This window comes from Emydura macquarii, unplaced genomic scaffold (genome assembly GCF_026122565.2).
Source record: "Emydura macquarii macquarii isolate MOO-44397 ecotype Brisbane River unplaced genomic scaffold, CSIRO-AGI_Emac_v2 contig_2975, whole genome shotgun sequence".
NCBI lineage: Eukaryota > Metazoa > Chordata > Testudines > Chelidae > Emydura > Emydura macquarii.
This window is the reverse complement of record NW_027133112.1, coordinates 255,490-275,205: the sequence shown is the minus strand read 5'-3', so window position 1 is coordinate 275,205 and position 19,716 is coordinate 255,490. Positions and strand designations below refer to the sequence as shown.

Genomic DNA, 19,716 nt, shown 5'->3' with positions numbered 1-19,716 from the left:
AGCTCTGGCAGGAGGAAGGCTGTGGAGAAAGAATCTGGCAGCAGGGAGCTGGTGGAGACTTTTCTCACAACTGGAGTCCTTCCTTACCTGCAGTGGGGAAAGGCTCCAGCAGTTGGGAGCGGCCACAATCTTTCCCTGCGGTGGGGAAAGGCTCCAGGAGCTGGAATGCAGTGGGACACTATACAGCTAAAAATAACAGTGGAGATGGGAAGGCACAGCTTGGGTGAGAGACGAGAGCCATGTAGGGTATTTATTTGGATATGGTCCCACACCTTTTAGGCAAGTTTGTACTCTATCCTCCTAAGCCATGCTTCGTTATCTACATTGTTACTTAAAACCCATTCTTGCAGTCAAGTTTCCCACATTTGGGGATATCGCAGGGGTCAGCACACCCGCAGTGCAATGGATGAGCCTCGGCCTGGGAAAACCAGCTACGTGATCAAGGTGTCTTCCCTGCCAGGTAAACCCATGCTAGCAGGGCTACCCGAGTACACACTCTACACACTGCCAAAAGAAGACTGCAGTGTTAACTCAGCCTTAGAATAGTCTGCTCACCTCTATTTTATTATCTTGGATGTATGCACTGACCCACACACTGCAAAATGTCTTAAGGCCTGGAAAAAGGGTAAAGATAAACCATGTTGACTGAGTTGGGGGAAATGTCCTGTGGGATAAGAGAAGGAAAAAGTCCTAGGTCTACTCTTATTTAACATCTTCATCAGTGAGCTTGAAAAAGTTGATAAACTTATTCATTAAATTTACAGAGGTTGCTACATTGAGTGGGGTTGGAAACTACAAATGGGTTAGAGAAATATTATGAAGGAATCTAAAAAGGTGATGGGATGGTAATACATTTGAAAGTCTTTGGGACAACTGCTAACATTATACACAAAATCCCTTAAACCGCAAGGCAATTTACACTTAAATTTTGTGGAAAGGTCTCCAGGTTTCTTCAGCACTTCGGTGCAGCTGACTGAAAGCCTGCGAGGAGTTTAATTTACTTTTAAAATTGAGGTGTCTATTGATTTCACTATGAAAATGAATACAATCAGCACACTGGCCCCTATTTTATTAATTTTTATATTAAATTGAGCTTATTTTTGCTGTCCCCTCAGTTTAAATTTTCACTGATCTGCATATTTTTTTATATCAGCACATGAACTGGATCACAAAAGTTGTCAGGTTGTAAGCTTGAGGTTTTGGCACCTGCATCGGGGATGGAAAGCAATTTGAGGTTATGGGAAAAGCATACTGGCTGGATGATACTATTAACGATCAACAGTAAAATAGTTAAATTTGATATTTAAATTTGCATTTTTATATTTCACAATTAACAACATATTCAGCTGCATGGGGCAGTTCACACTTCTCAGAATTATTGTTTCAGGCAGTCTGCAGACTCAGGAAAACATTGCAACATTGTTTAGAATTCGTTCATGCTTGTAAAGTTAATTTCATAACCAAAAAGGCTAGAAAAATTGCTTTTAAAAATGAAATCTTAGATTGCAGAGCATAATTCAGTAATAGAGACCCAAACCATGAAATGTTTTATACAACAGCCTCACATCTCAGCAGGAATGAGTCGCCACAAAATCTTTTTCTATGTATAGGGACAAGGAAGGGAAGAAACAAAATTTGAGCAGTTACAGGGAAAAAAATCCCCTCTGCTCTGCAAGCTTTTGGACTGCAGAGTGGGCTACTCTGTATCTGGGCAATTTGATATTAATGGGGGCCACAAGTATTGGTGGTTGGGGGTCACTATAAATAAGGATTTGAAGTCCTGAGAGCAAGAAGGAGATAGAAAGGTCTGGTTCACTGAATTACCTTGCCACAAGAACAGAGAAGGGCAACAAAAATAGTTAGGGGTATGGAACAGCTTCCATATGAGGAGATTAAAAAGATTGGGACTGGTCAACTTAGAAAAGAGAAGACTAAGGGGGATATGATAGAGGTCTATGAAATCATGAATGGTGTGGAGAAAGTGAATAAGGAAGTGTTATTTACTCCTTCACATAACACAAGAATCATGGATCACCAAATTAAACTAACAGCCAGCAGGTTTAAAAAAAAACATCAGGAAGTCCTTCTTCACACAATGCACAGTCAGCCTATGGAACTTGTGCCAGGGGATGCTGTGAAGGCCAAAGGTATAATTGTGTTAAAAAAAGAATTAAATAAGTCTATGGAGGATAGGTTTATTAATGGCTATTAGCCAAAATGCAACCCCATGCTCAGGATGTCCCTAAGCCTCTGACTGCCAGAAGTTGGGACTGGACAACAGGGGATGGATCACTCGATAATTGCCCTGTTCTGTTCATTCCCTCTGAAGCATCTGGCACAGGCTACTGTCGGAAGACAGGATACTGGGCTAGATGGATCACTGGTCTGACCCAGTATGGCCATTCTTATATTCTTAATTTTATTCCTACTTCCCTGGTTTAATCAATCATTTCTGTAGTGAATAAATTAATTTGATAAACTATATTGAACTTTATTTTATTTGTGGGATTTTTATGATGCTCACTGCCAACATATCTGAGCACATCACATACATACAAGAATTTCTCCACGCAACAGCTCTCTGAGGTATGGAAGTATGTCCATTTTACACATGGGGAACTGAGGCACAGTGTGACCAAGTGATTTGTCCTTGGTCACACAAGCAATCAGTGAGAGAGTCAGAATGAGAACTCAGAAATATATAAATTTGTAGGAGAAAAAGGTCAGGAGAGAATAAGCTTCTGCTGTTACTCCATGTAAGGCTCAGCGAAAGTAGGGAAACAGGAAGAGACAAATTGTTGCCTGCATTCATAAAAGATAATTCTGCATTTTCATTGTGAGACACAGGAAAACCTGTCAAGTGTAGATTGGTCGAACTTCTGTCAGAAAGTTTTATTTTTGGAATGAACAGAAATAATAAAATTTATATTAATTTGGGGACTCTGGTGGTTGAACTAAAAACCTTAAACACCAATTTTTCTCAACAGTGTTCGTGCAAGACTGATAACTCACTCTTCCCCAAAACGGTCGAGAGTATTAGAGTGAGAGTAAGAGAGACGGGGATATATTCAGCCTGTTGAGATGTGGTTGAATGGATAGAACCCTGCAAACCTGCGGATATCCACAAATCATTTTTCTGTGGATGGAGAATTGGATGCTGATCTCAAAGGTGGGGAAGAAGCTGTCTGCAGTTTATAGCCTTTAAGGCTGCTTCCCCATCTTTGAGATAGGGGTGGGAGCTGGCCACCGATCAGCTATTCCATGGTGCTCCCCTGAGAGCCGTGAATCAGCTGCTTGGCTGGGCTCCCCTGCCAGCTTGCAGAGGAGCCGGAGCCTTGTGGAACAGCTGATTGATTCGTGGCCGGCAAGGGAGCCCCGCAGAAAAGCTGTTTAGCGGCTGGCAGGAGAGCCCCACAGAACAGCTCTTTGGCAGGGCTCCCCTGCTGGACGCCGTTCAGCTGTTCTTCAGGGCTCCCCTGCCGGCCACCTATCAGCAGTTGGGCAGCTGCCTGGAGGGGCTGGCCCCCAAACAGTTGATCAGCAGCGGATACTGTTACGGGGCTGGCCTCCAAACATCTGACTGGGGGCCCCAGAGCTGCGGGTGCAGATGACCTAGACTGCGGGATGGTGGTTGAAGGTAAGCTGATTGGGTTGGATGAGGATCCACATTTGTGTATCCGCACAGGGCTCTATAAATGGGCGTGATAAATGTCCAAATGCCTTGAAGCCACTCCTTAGTCAGAACCACTGGAGGTATTGATGATAACTGTGAATTTAATGTTACCTACCTCAAATTGAATCAGTACTGTCCCACTTTCCAGCCCTTTCTTCAATTGTTCCATAGACTCCTCTAGTGTGTCACAGTACTCTGAACATGTGGGAAGAATGGATTCTAGAAAATTCTGGGAATCTGCTTCATCTTCTGACTTGGTCTCAACCAAAGGTTTGACAACTGAAAGACACATAGGTAAATTTAGACTTTTTACATGCACCCTTTAGCAATCTTTAGTTATGTTTTCAACTACATTTATGTTAAAACCTACTTGAGTACAAACATGGACAACATTTTCAGTCCTCATTGCTGCAAGTTAGGCTACTAAACCCAATCTGAGGCATTGAAATAAATTTGGCCACCATTTTACAAATGCTGAGCAACCCCAGCTCTGCAGAAATCAGTAAGAGTGGCAGGCATTCAACACCTTTGAAAAATTAGACCAATGATTTAGGTACCAAAATATGGATTTAAGAGCCTAACTTTAGGCATCCAGGTTTGAAAAGTTTAGTTTAATGATACACCAGCAGCCCTATGGCATGAACTGTTGGGTAGGCAAATAGATCAACAATCACCATAGGAAGAAGCTCATGAATTTCACCTATTGAAATTTAGAACAAAATGTATAAATATGCCCATTTCAAGAATGACAAAATGAGCTCCCTGGCTTTGTTGTAAATTACAATTTTTTCACCGTATATATATTCTGGGGAGAATTTAGTGTTATTTGCACATCTGGCACTGAAGATTTAGAATATGGTACTGTATTTTAAAAAGTTTACAAAAATGTTTTTTGTGCAATAAACTGTTTATTCGTACAGTCCCAAAAATTAAAATAAAGCAGAAACTTGCTGCAAAACTTTATTTAAAATTTGTATTAGTATTCTCAGAACATTCACCTACTTGGCTCAGTACTCTTCATTCTGACTAAAACCTCATCAAAACTGCAGTTCTGTGATGCAAAAAAACAGTATTCTATGTTGATGTGCTCCTCACTTCAATTTATAAAGCTATTGGCTCAAACATTTGTGTTAGTAATCAAGAAGAGAGAAGATCTCAAATGCTATCACTATTTCAGTACAGTCCCATTCACAGTATAACTCTTGATTATGAATATATTAAATTGCAAGGGGAAAGACACAATTTAGAGCAGTGGTTTCCAACTTGTGGCCCAGGGGTCAAAAGTGGCCCGCAGGGTCTTTCAAAGTGGCCCGCCGCTCCCCTCCCACTGGCTGCAAAAGAGAGCTGCCTATGGACCCAGGAGGAGCACGTTGCCGCAGGGCTACAAGACTCCCCTTCCCCTGGCTCCCCTTCCCCTGGCTGCAGCAGGTAGAAGGTCAAAGCGCTCCGCCTGGGTCCATAGGCGCTGGGGTCCCTGCTGGAGCCAGAGGAAGGAGAGCACTGATCTCCTGTCCCCATCTGCAGAAGGGAGCCACTGCCCAGGGACCCAGGTGGAGCGCACAGGGATACACATGTAGTTTCCCTGCTGCAGCCAGGAGGGATGGGAGAACAGCGAGCTCTTCGCTGAACTCCTTCTGTCCAGCTGCAGTGGGGGAACGGAGGGCTGCTGGTGGAGACTGGTGGCCCTTCAAGGTTGTAAAAATGATATCTGTGGCTCTTGATCCAAAAAGGTTGGGAACCACTGATTTAGAGGCATGACAGTCTCACTTACATTTAAAAACCTTAGTGCAGTTACCTTTCCTCCTGACCAGAAGTGCAAGCTCTCTTGTGTGCAATTCTCTGCTGGCTTTTATAAACATTACCACTTGGTCATGAGTATGCTCTGAGATGTCTCGGCCATTGATTAACACTATCTGATCACCTTCATTCAGTTTTGGAATGCATTTATCAGCCTGTTTCACAACCAAAGAAAAATATTTCAGTTTATCCAACACCTTCAGTAGAACATTTCTAATAATAGGGGAACTAAACTCCACATGAAGCAAAGACGAAGTTGTTCTTCTCACAAAGCTTTGCCCTCAGTATCAGAAGCTATGTCAGAGGATTCAGATCTAAAGCTTCCAGTAGCTTCACAATGAAGTTGAAAGAAACAGTTCACACAGCCTATTAACAGCTATGCAAAAGTTTGTAATACTTTGGCACCCATATTTACCAACTAGCCATAACCCGATATTTTTTACACATCTGAGCTTTACAATCTTCAGAAATACAGACTTTTAGGAAGATTTTGATATATATCTCTAACACACGTAAAAGAGAGCAGAGTGATTAAAATAACAAAGAGTAGGAGCATGTTTCAATTTTTATTTAATGAGTAAAAAAGCTTTATAACATGTTAGCTTTGCTCCATCATCATATATAGAAACTGAAGATTAATATTAAATACCATATATGAGGGCTGCTCAGGTATTACACATAATTGGTTTTACCGATCTATAAACATAACTGATGATTTATGCACTTTTTGTTAGATTCACACAAGCTTCTTCTTGTTCCACAGAGAAGAACTGATCAAATGCTATCTGGGAGTTAGCGGCTTTATTCCTGCCTCCCTCCTCAACAATTTTCAAACTAAGATGGTATGGACAGGTCTTTTGACCTCACCACTCACAGGTGCCACACTTAGGAGCAATTCCTGTTCCTGCCTCTGCAGCTACAGAGGGTGGCAGGATTTATAGAATCATAGAAGATTAAAGTTCGAAGGGAACTCAGGGGGTCATCTAGTCCAACCCCCTGCCTGTTCCTGATAACCTTCCTCTTTTCCAAGTGCCTCAAAATGGATTCCTTGAGGACCTGCTCCACGATTTTTCCAGGGACTGAGGTGAGGATGATGAATCTGTAGTTCCCCAAATCCTCCTTCTTCCCCTTTTTTGAAGATGGGCACTATATTTGCCTTTTTCCAATCATCCAGGACCTCCCCCTATTGCCAAGAGTTTTCGAAGATAATAGCCAATGGCTCTGAAATTACATCAGCCAACTCCCTCAGCACCCTTGAACACATTGCATCCGGCCCCATGGACTTATGCATGTCCAGCCTTTCTAGATAGTCTTGAACCTGTTCTTTCAGCACAGAGGGCTGCTCACCTCCTCCCCACACTGTGCTACCCAGTGCAGTAGTCTGGGAGCTGACCTTGTCTGGGAAGACAGAGGCAAAAAAAGCATTGAGTACTTCAGCTTTTTCCACATCATCTGTCACTAGGTTGCCTTTCCCATTCTGTAAGGGGCCCATGCTTTCCCTGACCCCCTTCTTGTTGCTAACATAACTGGAGAAACCCTTCTTGTTACCCTTCACATCCCTTGCTATCTGCAACTCCAGTTGTGCTTTGGCCTTCTTGATTTCACTCCTGCATACTTGGGCTGTATTTTTATACTCTTCCCTAGACATCTGACCAAGCTTCCACTTCTCGTAAGCTTCCTTTTTGTGTTTAAGCTCACCAAAAACGTCTTTGTTAAGACAAGCTGGTCGCCTGCCATATTTGCGATTTGTTCTGTACATCAGGATGGTTTGTTCCTGTGCCCTCAATAAGGTCTCTTTAAAATACAGCCAGCTCTCTTGGACTCCTTTCCCCCTCATATTAGCCTCCCAGGGGATTCTGCCCATCAACTCCCTGAGGGAGTCAAAGTCTGCTTTTCTGAAGTCCAGGATCCGTATTCTGTTGTTCTCCTTTCTTCCTTTTGTCAGGATCCTGAACTCTACCATCTCATGGTCACTGCTGCGCAGGTTACCACCCACTTCTACTTCCCCTACCAGTTCTTCCCCATTTGTGAGCAGCAAGTCAAGAGGAGCATGGCCCTTAGTAGGTTCCTCCAGCACTTGCACCAGGAAGTTGTCCACAACACTCTCCAAAAACTTCCTGGATTGTCTGTGCTCTGTTGTATTTAGGTGTGCCATGCATGCTGTGTATGCTCCCTGATGGCATGGAGATCTGCTAGAGTCCTCCCTGTACTGGAATCGGCACTGGGATTTGGAATTTCTTCTCTTTTTCACCTGTGCTCTTGAATGAAGTCTAGATGCACTAGAGATCTGCCCATCCTTTCCATCAACTCTTAATTGCTCCCCGCATCAAAACTCGTTTGTGTTGCAGAGCTTCACTAATCAACATCTGTTCACCCAATGTTGTTTGTGCTGTCAAAAAATAGGAATGGGAACAAGTCGTACTGATTAGCACTTTCCTGCCTGCCCTAGTTTATATGTTTCAGGCAGAGTGGGGAACAACTGAAAGACTGAGGAAGTGGGCCAATGATATGCTGCATTTGCAGGCAAACATGAGATGATGGGAAGAAACTGGAATACTGGCAGACCCAGAAGGGAGAGAAAGACAAAAGAGGGAAACCTGTGGGAAGAACAGGTGGTAGTGGAAGAGAAACAATCAGATAATGGGGAAAGAAAATGGTGAAAAGGAAGAGAGAACACAGGCAAAATGGAAAAGCTGCTGTTTCAGCATGGAAAAAGAAGGAGATGCGTAGTACGGTGGGTGTGGGTAGGTATTTTGTGCCCCCCCCCCCTCTTTTTTTTTTTTTTTTTAAAGGAAGACATTAAAAAGAGAAAGAAAAGAAGGAGGGAAAACAGTTGACATGGAAAGAACAGCAAATGATGAATGAAGAAGTGGAAAAAAGGCATAGAAAAAAATACTAAAGGACAGCCACAACATAGTGGCCATTATTTGACTTCCCAGGCTTTAATAGCTCCCTGGAAAAGTCCCTGTACTATGTAAATTTTTGGAAAGCAGGATTGCAGAATGCTATTGCTGTGGATGTTTGTCTTACTACTTTGTGATATTACCATTGGTCATATATTTTTAAAAGTTACATGTCACGGCAGCAAGTAGGTTTTTTGGAATCTCAAGGATTGATCAGGAATGCAAAGGGAAAGGTCTTGAAATCTTTCTTATACTACATTTTTCCTAGAAATGCTGCAGTGGCACATCTACAGCACTGCAGCTACGCCACTGTAGTGCTTCAATGTAGATAATCTCTACAGCGATGGAACAGGTTCTCCCATCACTGAAGTTAATTCACATCCCTGAGAGGCACTGTCTACATTGGAGGTTATGTTGGCGTAATGATGTTGCTCGGGGATTAGGATTTTTCACACTCCTGAGTGATGTAGCTTGATCAACCTAACTTTTTAGTGTCGACCCAGCCTTAGTCAAGTGAGGCGAACAAGAAAGGAGAGCAGATTGTGAGGTACTAACATTTTACATGGATTAACAATTTGGCTGGAAGTTGACTGTCTTCTCTACCAGTCACCAAGAATGCTAGCCATTAGCCAGCCACTTACCAAGAAATCCAGATTTCTGAGAGAGAAAAAGGTACCTAGGAGAGGAATTAATCTTTTCAATGCAGTTTTAATATATATCCTTTTTCAGAGATCCAACTTTTCAAGACAACTGCGCTAAAGGCTTTTCATCCAATTTAAGCCCTCAAAGTTTGGTATTACGCCAAGCATTCCATTCTTTGCTTTAAAAATTCCCCATACTGTTCGCCTTAAACATTCCCCATACTGAAGCTCAACCAATTACAGTTGTAATGGCTTCCTCATTATCCTGTTAGGACATTAACCTTTTTTAACATGTAGTAGTTTTAAACTAAACTGTAGTACCTAAACTTAACTATAGTTCCATTTCTTCAATCTTGCATTCTCTGCCAGCCAAAGTGGCTAGATGGATTTTCCTTCATGAGAGCCACAAAAGCTAATCTCTATGCGCAGGTATACCCAGAAGAGTATTTTTCCTCCTAGAGGTAGGTTACTTTAAATTATATTTTCAATTACTTTAGGATCTAGAATGGAAAACACCTGATTTATTTGTTTGCATATATTTCTTCAAATAATTCCAGAATCTCTTTTGGGAAGAGGATAAAAAGTGACTTGCACAATCTGGAAAGATAACATAGGAATATATCATGTAGAGCCTCAGAGGTAAAATGTACCAATAATGAGTAATTCTGGAACAAATTAATGCAGTAGCAAAAAGAATGAAAATATTATAAAATTAAGAATTTCTAGTTTTGTAGCCAAAATAGCCTAAAGATGCTTTGCACACCGCGTTAAAAATGAACATTCAAGTGTCAGCAACATCATCTTATTAAACAACCAGGAACTGATGCACTTTACTTTTTGTGGAAAATAATAAGATCAACATTAATCTTGCAATACTTTCAGAAAATATGGCCTTCTGTTGCCATATAAAGTTATCTCTATTTCAGAAAACAAATGTAATGTACTGGATAAGAGGCTCCTGACCCGTGATCACTTGGTTGGTGGTCTGTCGGTAGAACACTAACTGGCCATGTGGTGCTGGCACCTGTTTCCAGTTCATACATTTCACTGAGACAATTACAAATTCATTACATTTCTTAATTTTACTTATCCATACAAGCTGAAAAAAAGCAAGCTGTAGCTGCCACACATATATTACACGATGGCAAAGATAGGTAATGTGGACCATATATTCATGAATGGGGTGGGTTGTGGGACACAAGTCAATTTCTCTTTTATGATCTAGTCTGCATTACAAAAAAGTTAGAGAATTCTTGCATTATTCTGTGGTCTAATTATAATGAAACCTTTCTTTTTGAAACTTCTGCAGTATGCAGACTGCCGTAGAAACCACACAGAATTCATATCAAATTAGAGTTGATTTTAACTCAGTTTGTTATAAAAGTTTGGAAAATAAACTTTGAAGTATGCACCCAAAATAAAAACATAAAACAAAATGGCATTTGTCCTTCCAAATTTGATTTAGATGATGTATCTATTATACTAGTCATAAAAAAGACATTTCAGCTATCTGTTACGAGATATTCTAAGTGTACAGACACTGAAAAAAATGAACTTTGCTACAAAGCCAGACACTTGGAAACTACATAAGGATTTACTTACAGATGATCCTGGAGTTATTCTTGACACCACTAAAGGCATTTTTTGATCAACACCACCCTATAAGAGGTTAAGTAAACAATGACTATAAATATATCATTAGAATGAATTTAAGCAGTACATAATACAACAAATAGCCTATTTTTTCCCCATAAGAATATAACATTTATGCTTTGTACTTTGTGTCATGGGCTTGATCCTGCATGGTGTCCAATACGCATGCTTAAATGCTGTGCTGAATTGGGACTAGAGAACTCAGCATCTTGCAGGATCAAACTTCAAGTCTCAAATCAACTACACTTCTTTATCCCTTTTATATTTTTATGACACTGTAGTCTAACGGAGATAAAAACATGCCTCCCACAGGACTCATGAATGAAACATAACTTAACAATGCCCACGAATAAACGACAGGGATTACATGCTAGAACCAGAACCTGATTCTCATTTTCACTATAGCTACTTTACAACATTCAGGCAGTGTAACAGGGCCTTAAAGTGGACATTAATCAGAAATTACAAGAAGCTGCTGTCGCACCCCCTCCCCCAATATCTTAATTTATTAGTTTTCACCTTTGCAATAATTGGTTTACCACTAGTGCACACACTTCATTAATACGTTTTATTCCTTTTAAAACATAAAGGCCTAGTTTGCCCAAAAATGAGTGCCTGAAGTTAGGCTCCCTAGTTCACTTGTAGGCACCTGAATAAGTTGTCTGCTTTTCAAATGTGTTGGAAATACAGCAACTTCCATTAAAGACAATGGGAGCAGCTGGATGCGTCCTTTAGCGAATGAGGTCATTATTTAGGTACCTATATAGGTGACTTAGGAACTTAATCTTAAATACCTGTTTCTGAAAAATCTTGACTAGGGTTTGTAACTTAAAAAATACATCCTTGTAGGACAGCAAAGGATCATCACACCCCCTCAATCTCTTACCCTTGATGCAAACATGGACATTAGAAATGGAAAACAATATTGATTTGATCAGGTAAGACACTAGTTACTTAACTACATTTCATGTTCATGAGATTTTAAGGCTCACATTTTACCTTCAGATTAAATCCAAATTTCCCATCTTCATCTGGAGTGATTCGCACCAAAAGCAAATCTCCGTTAATTACTTCATTCTGCAACACATTGAAAAAAAATCTTCTAAATTGTCTATGTCTTAACACAAAATAAATGGCAAAAACAGAACACAGTGTTTTCTGTATTGATTAACTCATATCAGAAAAAGAAAAAAAACCAGTGTGTTAAAAAGGAAGAGGAGCTAGAATTACACAGTACACAAACAATTATTTGTATATTCCTGTTTATTATACTGGAAGTGGCAGTGATTACTACAGTTAAAGATGCATAATGGTTTTGATCATAAGCCTGTTGTCCATAAGTTTCAGAAATTGTCACTTCCTAAATGGCTGGCCCCTTGCCAAAGATGACTTTTTGTTAAGTTTGGGACAAAACTAGGCTAGACATTGCTGGTTTCAAGGACTGTGAAAAATAAACTTTTCCATTTACAAAAAAGTGTATTGGGAATCTGAAGCATCCCACAAGCCAGAGTGTCTGAAACTTGAGAGATGAAATTTGGCATTGAAATAACCTTCACTGAGGGGTCGTTCGCTTTATGGATCCACAGCAGACTTAGCTGCGACTAGACTGAGTTATTGGCCTTTGAAAATTGCTTGCGGACCATGTTTCGATTTTTCAAAACTATCATCTCCTAAAGGGCAAAACTTAGAAAGTAATGGTTACACACAGAGCTGGTTGAAATATCTCACTGAACAGTTTCCATCAGAAAACTGTGTCACTGAAATTGAAATGTTTTGCTGAAATCAAAACATTTTGTAGGAACATGTTGATAAACTTTTTAATGGGAAAAATCTAAATGATTAATTTCAACTTTCTTGTCTCATTTAATTTGTATTTGATTTTCATATTATATTATGTATTATAATATAATGTTTCACCATTATCAAAATGAAACATTTCTATGTATCTGAATACTTTTTTTTTCAGAATTTCCATTCCACAAGACATTTCATCTTTTTGTTCCAATTCAAAAAGTTGATATCACCAGCAGGACGGAGTACATTTTCTGACCAGCTCTAAATGCACCGATCCATGTAACTGATTCAGCTATGGATTTAAACCTTTAAGGACAGCAAGAGCAGGGTGCTAATTTTAGACACTATTAAAAATGTATTAAATGAACTGCCAATATCTTCTCAGCAAAAGGCAGAGAAAATGCAAAATTTGTCTGAATAATTTGCATAAATTTGAGTATATTTACATAAAACTGTTTAGAACTAGGGAAAGAAATGCACAATCAGAGAAATGTAGAAAGGCAGGCCAAGGAAAGGGGGGAAAAAGATGGAATGGGAAATCCAAGGATTTGATAGTTTTCCTCCTCCTTGCTTGCCCACATCATTTCATTCCTTCACCCCAAGAAACGGCATTTTATCCACCATCCACAACATTTCATTGCAATTATTCCCCTTTGCCCTGAAGCATTTCAATTTAATCCTCCCCCAACAGCATTTCACTCTCCCCATCAGGGGTTTAATTCTAGATAGTCCCCTCTACCCTTGCATTCCCTGCCACACCCTAGACATTTTTATTCCACCATACACCTCTCCCCCACCCTTCTTCCCACAGGTGCTTTATTTTGGCATTCCCCTAAATAAGGGGAAGAGGGGTGGAGGGCAGCATTCAAGACAACAGGAGGGGAGGAGAAGGTTGTTTAGACGTGGCAGATCCTAGAGGCTGGGGAGGGGGAGCAATAAGGGGGGCTTTGGGGCTAGATTTAATGCTTGGAAATAGTCAATATAAAAATGGAGTTCGTGGCGGTCAGGGAGATGGGGGGCTCTGGCCAACAGCCCCCTCAGGAGTGGATGGGAAAAAGGGGCTAGAGAAACTGGTGGGCAAGATAAGCCAGAGAGACGGGGGCAGCTGTTGTCTGCTTTATATGCTGAGGGGGCAGGGCTGTCTATCAGCACGTGTAACACCTCTGACTGGCTTTTCTTCCTCCAGAGATGGGGAACTAGGGCAAAGGGCAGACAACTACATGGGGCTTTCACCTGAGATTAGGTGGGTCTGAAAATTTGGAACCTACAGAAAATCCACAGAGCTGGCAGGCTTCCCTGCCACATTGCATAGTGTTTTCCTCTTTGGTAAACATAGACCTTAATAAACCAGAATTAATCTTATTAGTGCATTCCATTAAGCATTGTGCAACAGTCAAGTTAACATTGCTGGAGTAACCCTATGAATGCTTTATCTCAGACTTGAAGCACATTTATACTAGGCCTTCTCCATTTTTGTTTAATTCGATCTCGTTAAACAACTTACCTTATCACAGTAGTACTGACTGGAATCTTCTGTTAAGCTCCCTTTTGTAACATTGTCATATGTTTCTAAAAATTGTTTGTCCACCCCATCTAATGGATAAGAGCCTGAAACGTTACCAACTCCATTGGGAGACTGGGACGAGGCAGTAGGTGAGGTATCGGTCAGACAGTTCTGTGTTGGACTATTTTCCAATACATTCCTTCAATAAAAGAAAAAGTACATTTAAAAAGGTACTGATATCCCTGGGTTTAAACTCAATATACAGTAGTAATTACAAACACGTAATGTCAACTTATTATAAGCAGAGTGCCAGCTCTGCTACAGTTAAGGTTGAGTGTCACTTTATATTTAAGAGTAGTCTATTCTGAGCACTTTAAAACCAATGTTTTTAATCTGGATTATCTTCACATTTGCTGTGCCTTGTGGGAGTTGGGGATAGAGTCATTTGGTTCAAATTTGGGGTCATTTGAATAAGGCATTCATGAGATATGAGCAGCCCCTCAGAAAAACCCAACACTTGTTTACAAAATCAACTGGTTCTTCCAACTTTTTTGTGCAAATCTGGGGCTCAAACTATGCCTCTAATCCTCCTTAAACTGATCTCAGCCACTTGGTATTTATCTCAGCTGGTGGTCAGCAGTCACTGTCCCTTTGGGGAAGCAATACATAAAAAGTTATTGAGGGTAAAGTTTGTAGAGGTTTCATCTCTACCCCAGAAGACTCCCCACATCCATAGTTCCTATTTCTGCTCCCCCTTTAAAACTGAAGACAGGTGGGGAGCTGTGTATGATCATGTTCAGTAAAATGGCACAGTACACAGCCCTGAAACAGTAGTTGGGAAGTATGCATGGAACAAGTATGCCGTGCCAAGACTTAAGAAAGGAGCTGGAATAAGCATGCTCTCTGTACGGCACAGGACCACAAGTGCTAAAGTAGCAGAATCCAGGGGTGAGAACACCCACTGAGATGAACAGAACAGCTCACAATGCTCAAAACTATTGTTTTAGCTGTATTCATCTCCAGGGGGTGTTTTCATTCAGCACAGACCATCTCACCGAAATGAATGAGCTAGTTCACACCTCTCTGAGCTTCCGACACTACAGATGGATGTGTAGAGCTCCTTTCCCATATTCCAGGCCCAGGCATGAGGTAAGGAACTCTGCACATCTCAAGTCCCCTACTTCTTCCTGTCTCCAGCTGGTGCCTGCACTGTTCACAGCCCCACCATCTTTCCATCTCCCTGTGGCTTATCCTAGCTTAACAGGGGCATGGAGTGGAAAGGATGTGGAACCAGTCAGTGTGTGTAAGGGAGGAGAGGGGTTCAGAGAAGTGGGGGTCACAGCCGTGGGCATAATGAGGTGACCGTTGAGGAGATGGAGCAGTGTTGGACCAATGGTGGGGGATTCTGAGCAGAGGGGAAGAATTTAGGAGAAATTAAAGGGCTGTTGGAGCAGTACAGGAAAGAATGGGGTGCTAAGGAAAGCTGTGCAGTATGGAATGCTGGGGGCTTTGAACTGTGTCCCCCAAAACCCTCTCTCATCCATTTCCCCCTCGCTATGTCTGTCTTCAAAAAAACGTTCTCCACTGACTCCATGCTAGTCCTTGCACGGTTCCTTCATTCTTTCCCCAGCTCCATAGTTTATGGGTCTCATTCCAACACCCACCTCCCTCTGTGGACGTGGGTTGAAGAAGGAAAATCAGGCTGTGATACAGGCAGAGAAAAAGAAGACAAGGAGATGATGCAGGGGCAATGAAGTGACTAACACGCAGCCAGTACATTCTGTGGCCACGGTAATCAATGCCAAGGAGCCAGAGGCAGTAGAAAGAGAATATTGAGCTGTGGAACATAGCGATACTTAGAAATTATTCTTAAAAAAAAAAGACAACAAGGAAATGAACCCCATCAAAACAGCATTAATGCAGAGCTATGGTTGCCAATCAGTGCCTTCTGCCATGCCAGAATGTTGAATTCAGCGACCCCCAAACCTCTGAAAACCAGGACACAAAGAACTAAAGCAACACAAACAACCCTCTGAAAACCAGAACATAGAAAGTTACATTAAAATCCACATCACCCGACAATGCAATCTTAACTCTATTCTCTGCAGCTGGAAACAGCCATTGGAAATGGATTGGGGGGAAGGGAGCAATAATAAATAGACATAGAGAAGTTCTAAGAGAATGTGCCACTATTTATGGAGGTGTGCAAAAATTTGAATTCCAGCATTTATCCACACACACACTCCACCTACCTCACACCTCGTTTTGAACAATGGAGGGATTAACTGGAGCAAACTGGCAGAACTGTTACATTAATGCAAGAAGGAGCACATGCGTACTTTGAAGGATCAGATATTCTTCACTTGAGCACTGTGTTCTGGAGGTTGTATCAGTAGAGATGCTCAGGGGGGGATCTTCTTATCAGCAGTGTAATGACATACAAGGCAGTAGTCTCTGGGGCTTAGTGAGGATTAGGGGGCATGGATCAATGCTCACATCACACTTCCTATCAGTACCCGGCCCAAACCTGGAAAGTTAATGATCCTACCAACGCACCAAATTCGATGATGAATCCTAGTCATGTGCCATCTGAGGCACGCTGCACATATGTTAAGATGAAGTGAGGAGTAAGTGAAGGTAATGTCTCAGAAGGAATGCTCTGAGCCACGTGAAGGGGTGGTAATATTTAAAAAGTCTGGGATAGTTTGTGTGGAGTATGCTCAGTGTTTGAGTGTAGGCCAGGTGTAAGTAGCTCCTGTTTGCTACACCTGACCTAGACCTGAGTTTTGCCTTAGCAAGAGAAGGCTTTAGACTTTGTCCAATAGTGGCTAGGTGCTCTATTCCCAGAATGCTGTGTAAAATCTGTAAGGCTAGAGTGCTAAAATGTATATTATCTGTGTCTTGGGGCATCGCTCGAAGAGGACAGAATTAAGGTTGCATTGAGGAGTGGGGGGTATGTTAACTATGTATTTCCTGGTTTTTAGAAGTTTAAGTTTGTATTATCTTCTTTCTTTTCTTCATTTCCTAGTTTTCCAAGGTACAAGTGTATCAGAACTCAATGTTTTGGAGGGCACAAGTTACCACTGTGCAACCTTTAAACTCTGTGATTAACCAAGTTTTGGGGGCATTTAATTTTACTACTTTGCACCAGCAACGTGAATGGAGTGTTTTTACAGCAGTCATAGAACATTCCGGTCAAGAAAGATACTTTAATTTTCAGCTTTTCCACAGTCTTCAGTAGTTCTTATTCTTCATGAGAGTACTTCATTATACCCCGAAAACGCTTTAAACTATATAAACATACACACACATCATATAAAATAGGAACTGTTCCGTCAAGATTTTGGTTTATCTAGTAATTACTGTTATGAATATTGTATACCTCAAGATTTTTGTGACTCAAATATAAATCAGTATTGTGATGCTAACTAAGTTGTATGTGTAAGTGGATCACACTAACAATCTATCAGGAATACAGTAAATTTTCACCTTTCACTTGTAACATCATTCCCCAGTGCAGGAAAAGTTAACACAGTGCCAGAGATAAATGTGATTTCCAAACTGCTTAATTTAATGCTTTGTGGTTCTATAAAAATCATTACCAGATAAATCACCACCAGATTTTAGCATAATTAAACTTTTACAATATGTCCTACAGAACAATTTAAAGAAATGACTTTTTGCAAATTACGATATTTAGATGTTTACTGGCGTGTCACAATTCAGCGTATTCCTAAAGATTAGTTTGGGTGGGTTTTTTTTTTAAGATCTCTATAAAATGACATTATTCTTCTAATTATTTAAATAGACAGGCTTCAAAGATCCCATTCATTCATAATTTTAGTTCATATCTTAAATCCCATTTTAAACAGCAGAATTTATAAGAAAACTCACTTTGGTGACTCTTGTTCAGATGACCTGTCAAAAACAATAAGCAAACAAAGTAAATATCCTCAAGAGAACTGGAACAAAATACACCACAGTTCTAATCTAAGAAAACAATTTCAAGACCCGAGTGCTGTATTTCATAGCAGTTTAAGGACTTAATTCTATACAGGAAGTAGAACCTGAACCCAAAATAATTAAAGATTTTGTGGATTACTCAAGGAATACTGAAACTAACCCCAGCATTTCATGTCTAGCACAAGGTCAGCTAACAAAAACATTTATCTGCAATCATAAACCATATTGGTGTATGGCAGTGTCAGGATTCAGATACTTTAATAAAATATTCCCTATCATCACTCAAGATGGAGCTTTTTGACATGGCCCACAAAGACTACAGAAGGCACTGCTGATACACTGCAAAACCACATAGTGAAAACAAAAATGAAAGTGTCACAGCCCTTGCAACTAGCAGAGCATCTTATCCTTGTCCCCACAATGCAAGGCAGAAAGCTGTTTACAGAGAAAGCCTTCAGACAATAGCATAACTGCATGCACATGCATACGACACAGCACAGGGAGCAAAGGCAAGTTAATCAATGTTCATTACAGAACAGCTTGAGCAGGAAGAGCAGGGGTTTCTCAAGCTTTTTGAAAATGTGCTCCCACATCTCAATAGAGATATTGATTTGTGGACACCTCCACTCCTGTTCATGATTACATAAATCCCTCCCCTCCTATCTGCAATCATAAAATCCCTGTGTCAACTACAGAAATTGCTTAAATGGAAAAGACTAGGCAAGTATTTAATGTATTTTTAGCTTTTCTAAATGTGATGGAGAAACTGAAAACAAGGAGGAAAGCCAGCACCACGTCGCCAGCCAGCTCTCTGTGGACCTTCAACTGCTCCACAGATCACTGGTGGTCCATGGTCCACAGTCTAGGAACCGATAGGGCTTTCCATAGCAAGACCAACAGCCCCAGCCAACTATAAAGAGGCAAAGACCTTGATGGCTCTGGTTCCCAACCCCAACACAGCAGCTTAGAAGATGATTTGGAATACAGATCTAGAAGTAACTGCCTACTTCAAAAAGTCAGGAAAAAGTTTTCTTCCTGAATGTTTTCCACCACAATTTGGTCTATCAAGGTTGTTTTTACTTAAGTGGGCCAGATTACCAAATCAAGGTCCAGAGATGAAAAGATTGGTTGTTTTGTCATTTTCTGCAACAGCAGATGCTGCTGGGCCAGGTTATGGGCCAGGCCCCATGTGCTTTGTGATTTTGCTGCCATGGAATTTGCTGAAGAATTGTGCTCCAGAACATAAGCCTTTTAAAATATTTTAACAAATATTTGCATTTCTAGTCCTTTTGTAATACGAATCAAGCATAAAAACAAATTGGACAGAGATAATTGCACAGCCTGAAACAACGTTTCTGGAAGTGTAAATTGCTCCATTTATCTCAATGGTGTGTCAACCTGAAACTGCACATCACCACTGAAAGGAGCGCTACTGGACACTCCACCCCCCCACCCCTGGCCATATTCTAGGCATTACAGTCTCATTGAATAGTGAATCTTACTGCGAGGAGGAGAGATTCTATGAAAGTAGATCTCCACATTGTCTTCTGCAGATCACTTAGTCCACAGGATGATCTTTCTCTTACAACGTCCTCTTTCAACTTATATCTGCTGCTGCTTGTGGCTTAGGTATTTTATCCTATAAGCCACTAGAATCTGCTGACCACAGTTTGGGAACAAATGTCCTAAATGATCAGTTCTTTGGACAGGTGCTAAGAACCTCAAGGGCTTTGGTTTCAGGGAGCTGGCACAGTGAACACATGGCTCTTCCAAGGATTTTTTTTGCCT

At 40.9% G+C, this 19,716-nt stretch overlaps 1 protein-coding gene and 1 pseudogene across 7 annotated transcripts in view; both read right to left on the bottom strand.

Moving 5' to 3' along the window:
- PTPN3 (protein tyrosine phosphatase non-receptor type 3) overlaps positions 1-19,716 on the bottom strand; it is a 283,828-nt gene that overhangs the window by 55,811 nt on the left and 208,301 nt on the right. For all 7 annotated transcript variants that reach the window (XM_067569970.1, XM_067569975.1, XM_067569974.1 and 4 more), the window contains 6 exons: positions 17,860-17,883; positions 13,966-14,164; positions 11,667-11,744; positions 10,617-10,673; positions 5,469-5,625; positions 3,789-3,952 (listed from right to left, as the gene is read on the bottom strand). In XM_067569970.1, coding sequence (XP_067426071.1) covers positions 3,789-3,952; positions 5,469-5,625; positions 10,617-10,673; positions 11,667-11,744; positions 13,966-14,164; positions 17,860-17,883 — 679 coding nt within the window. The remainder of the gene's footprint in view (positions 1-3,788; positions 3,953-5,468; positions 5,626-10,616; positions 10,674-11,666; positions 11,745-13,965; positions 14,165-17,859; positions 17,884-19,716) is intronic.
- On the bottom strand, positions 341-468 carry LOC137167720 (U1 spliceosomal RNA; annotated as a pseudogene).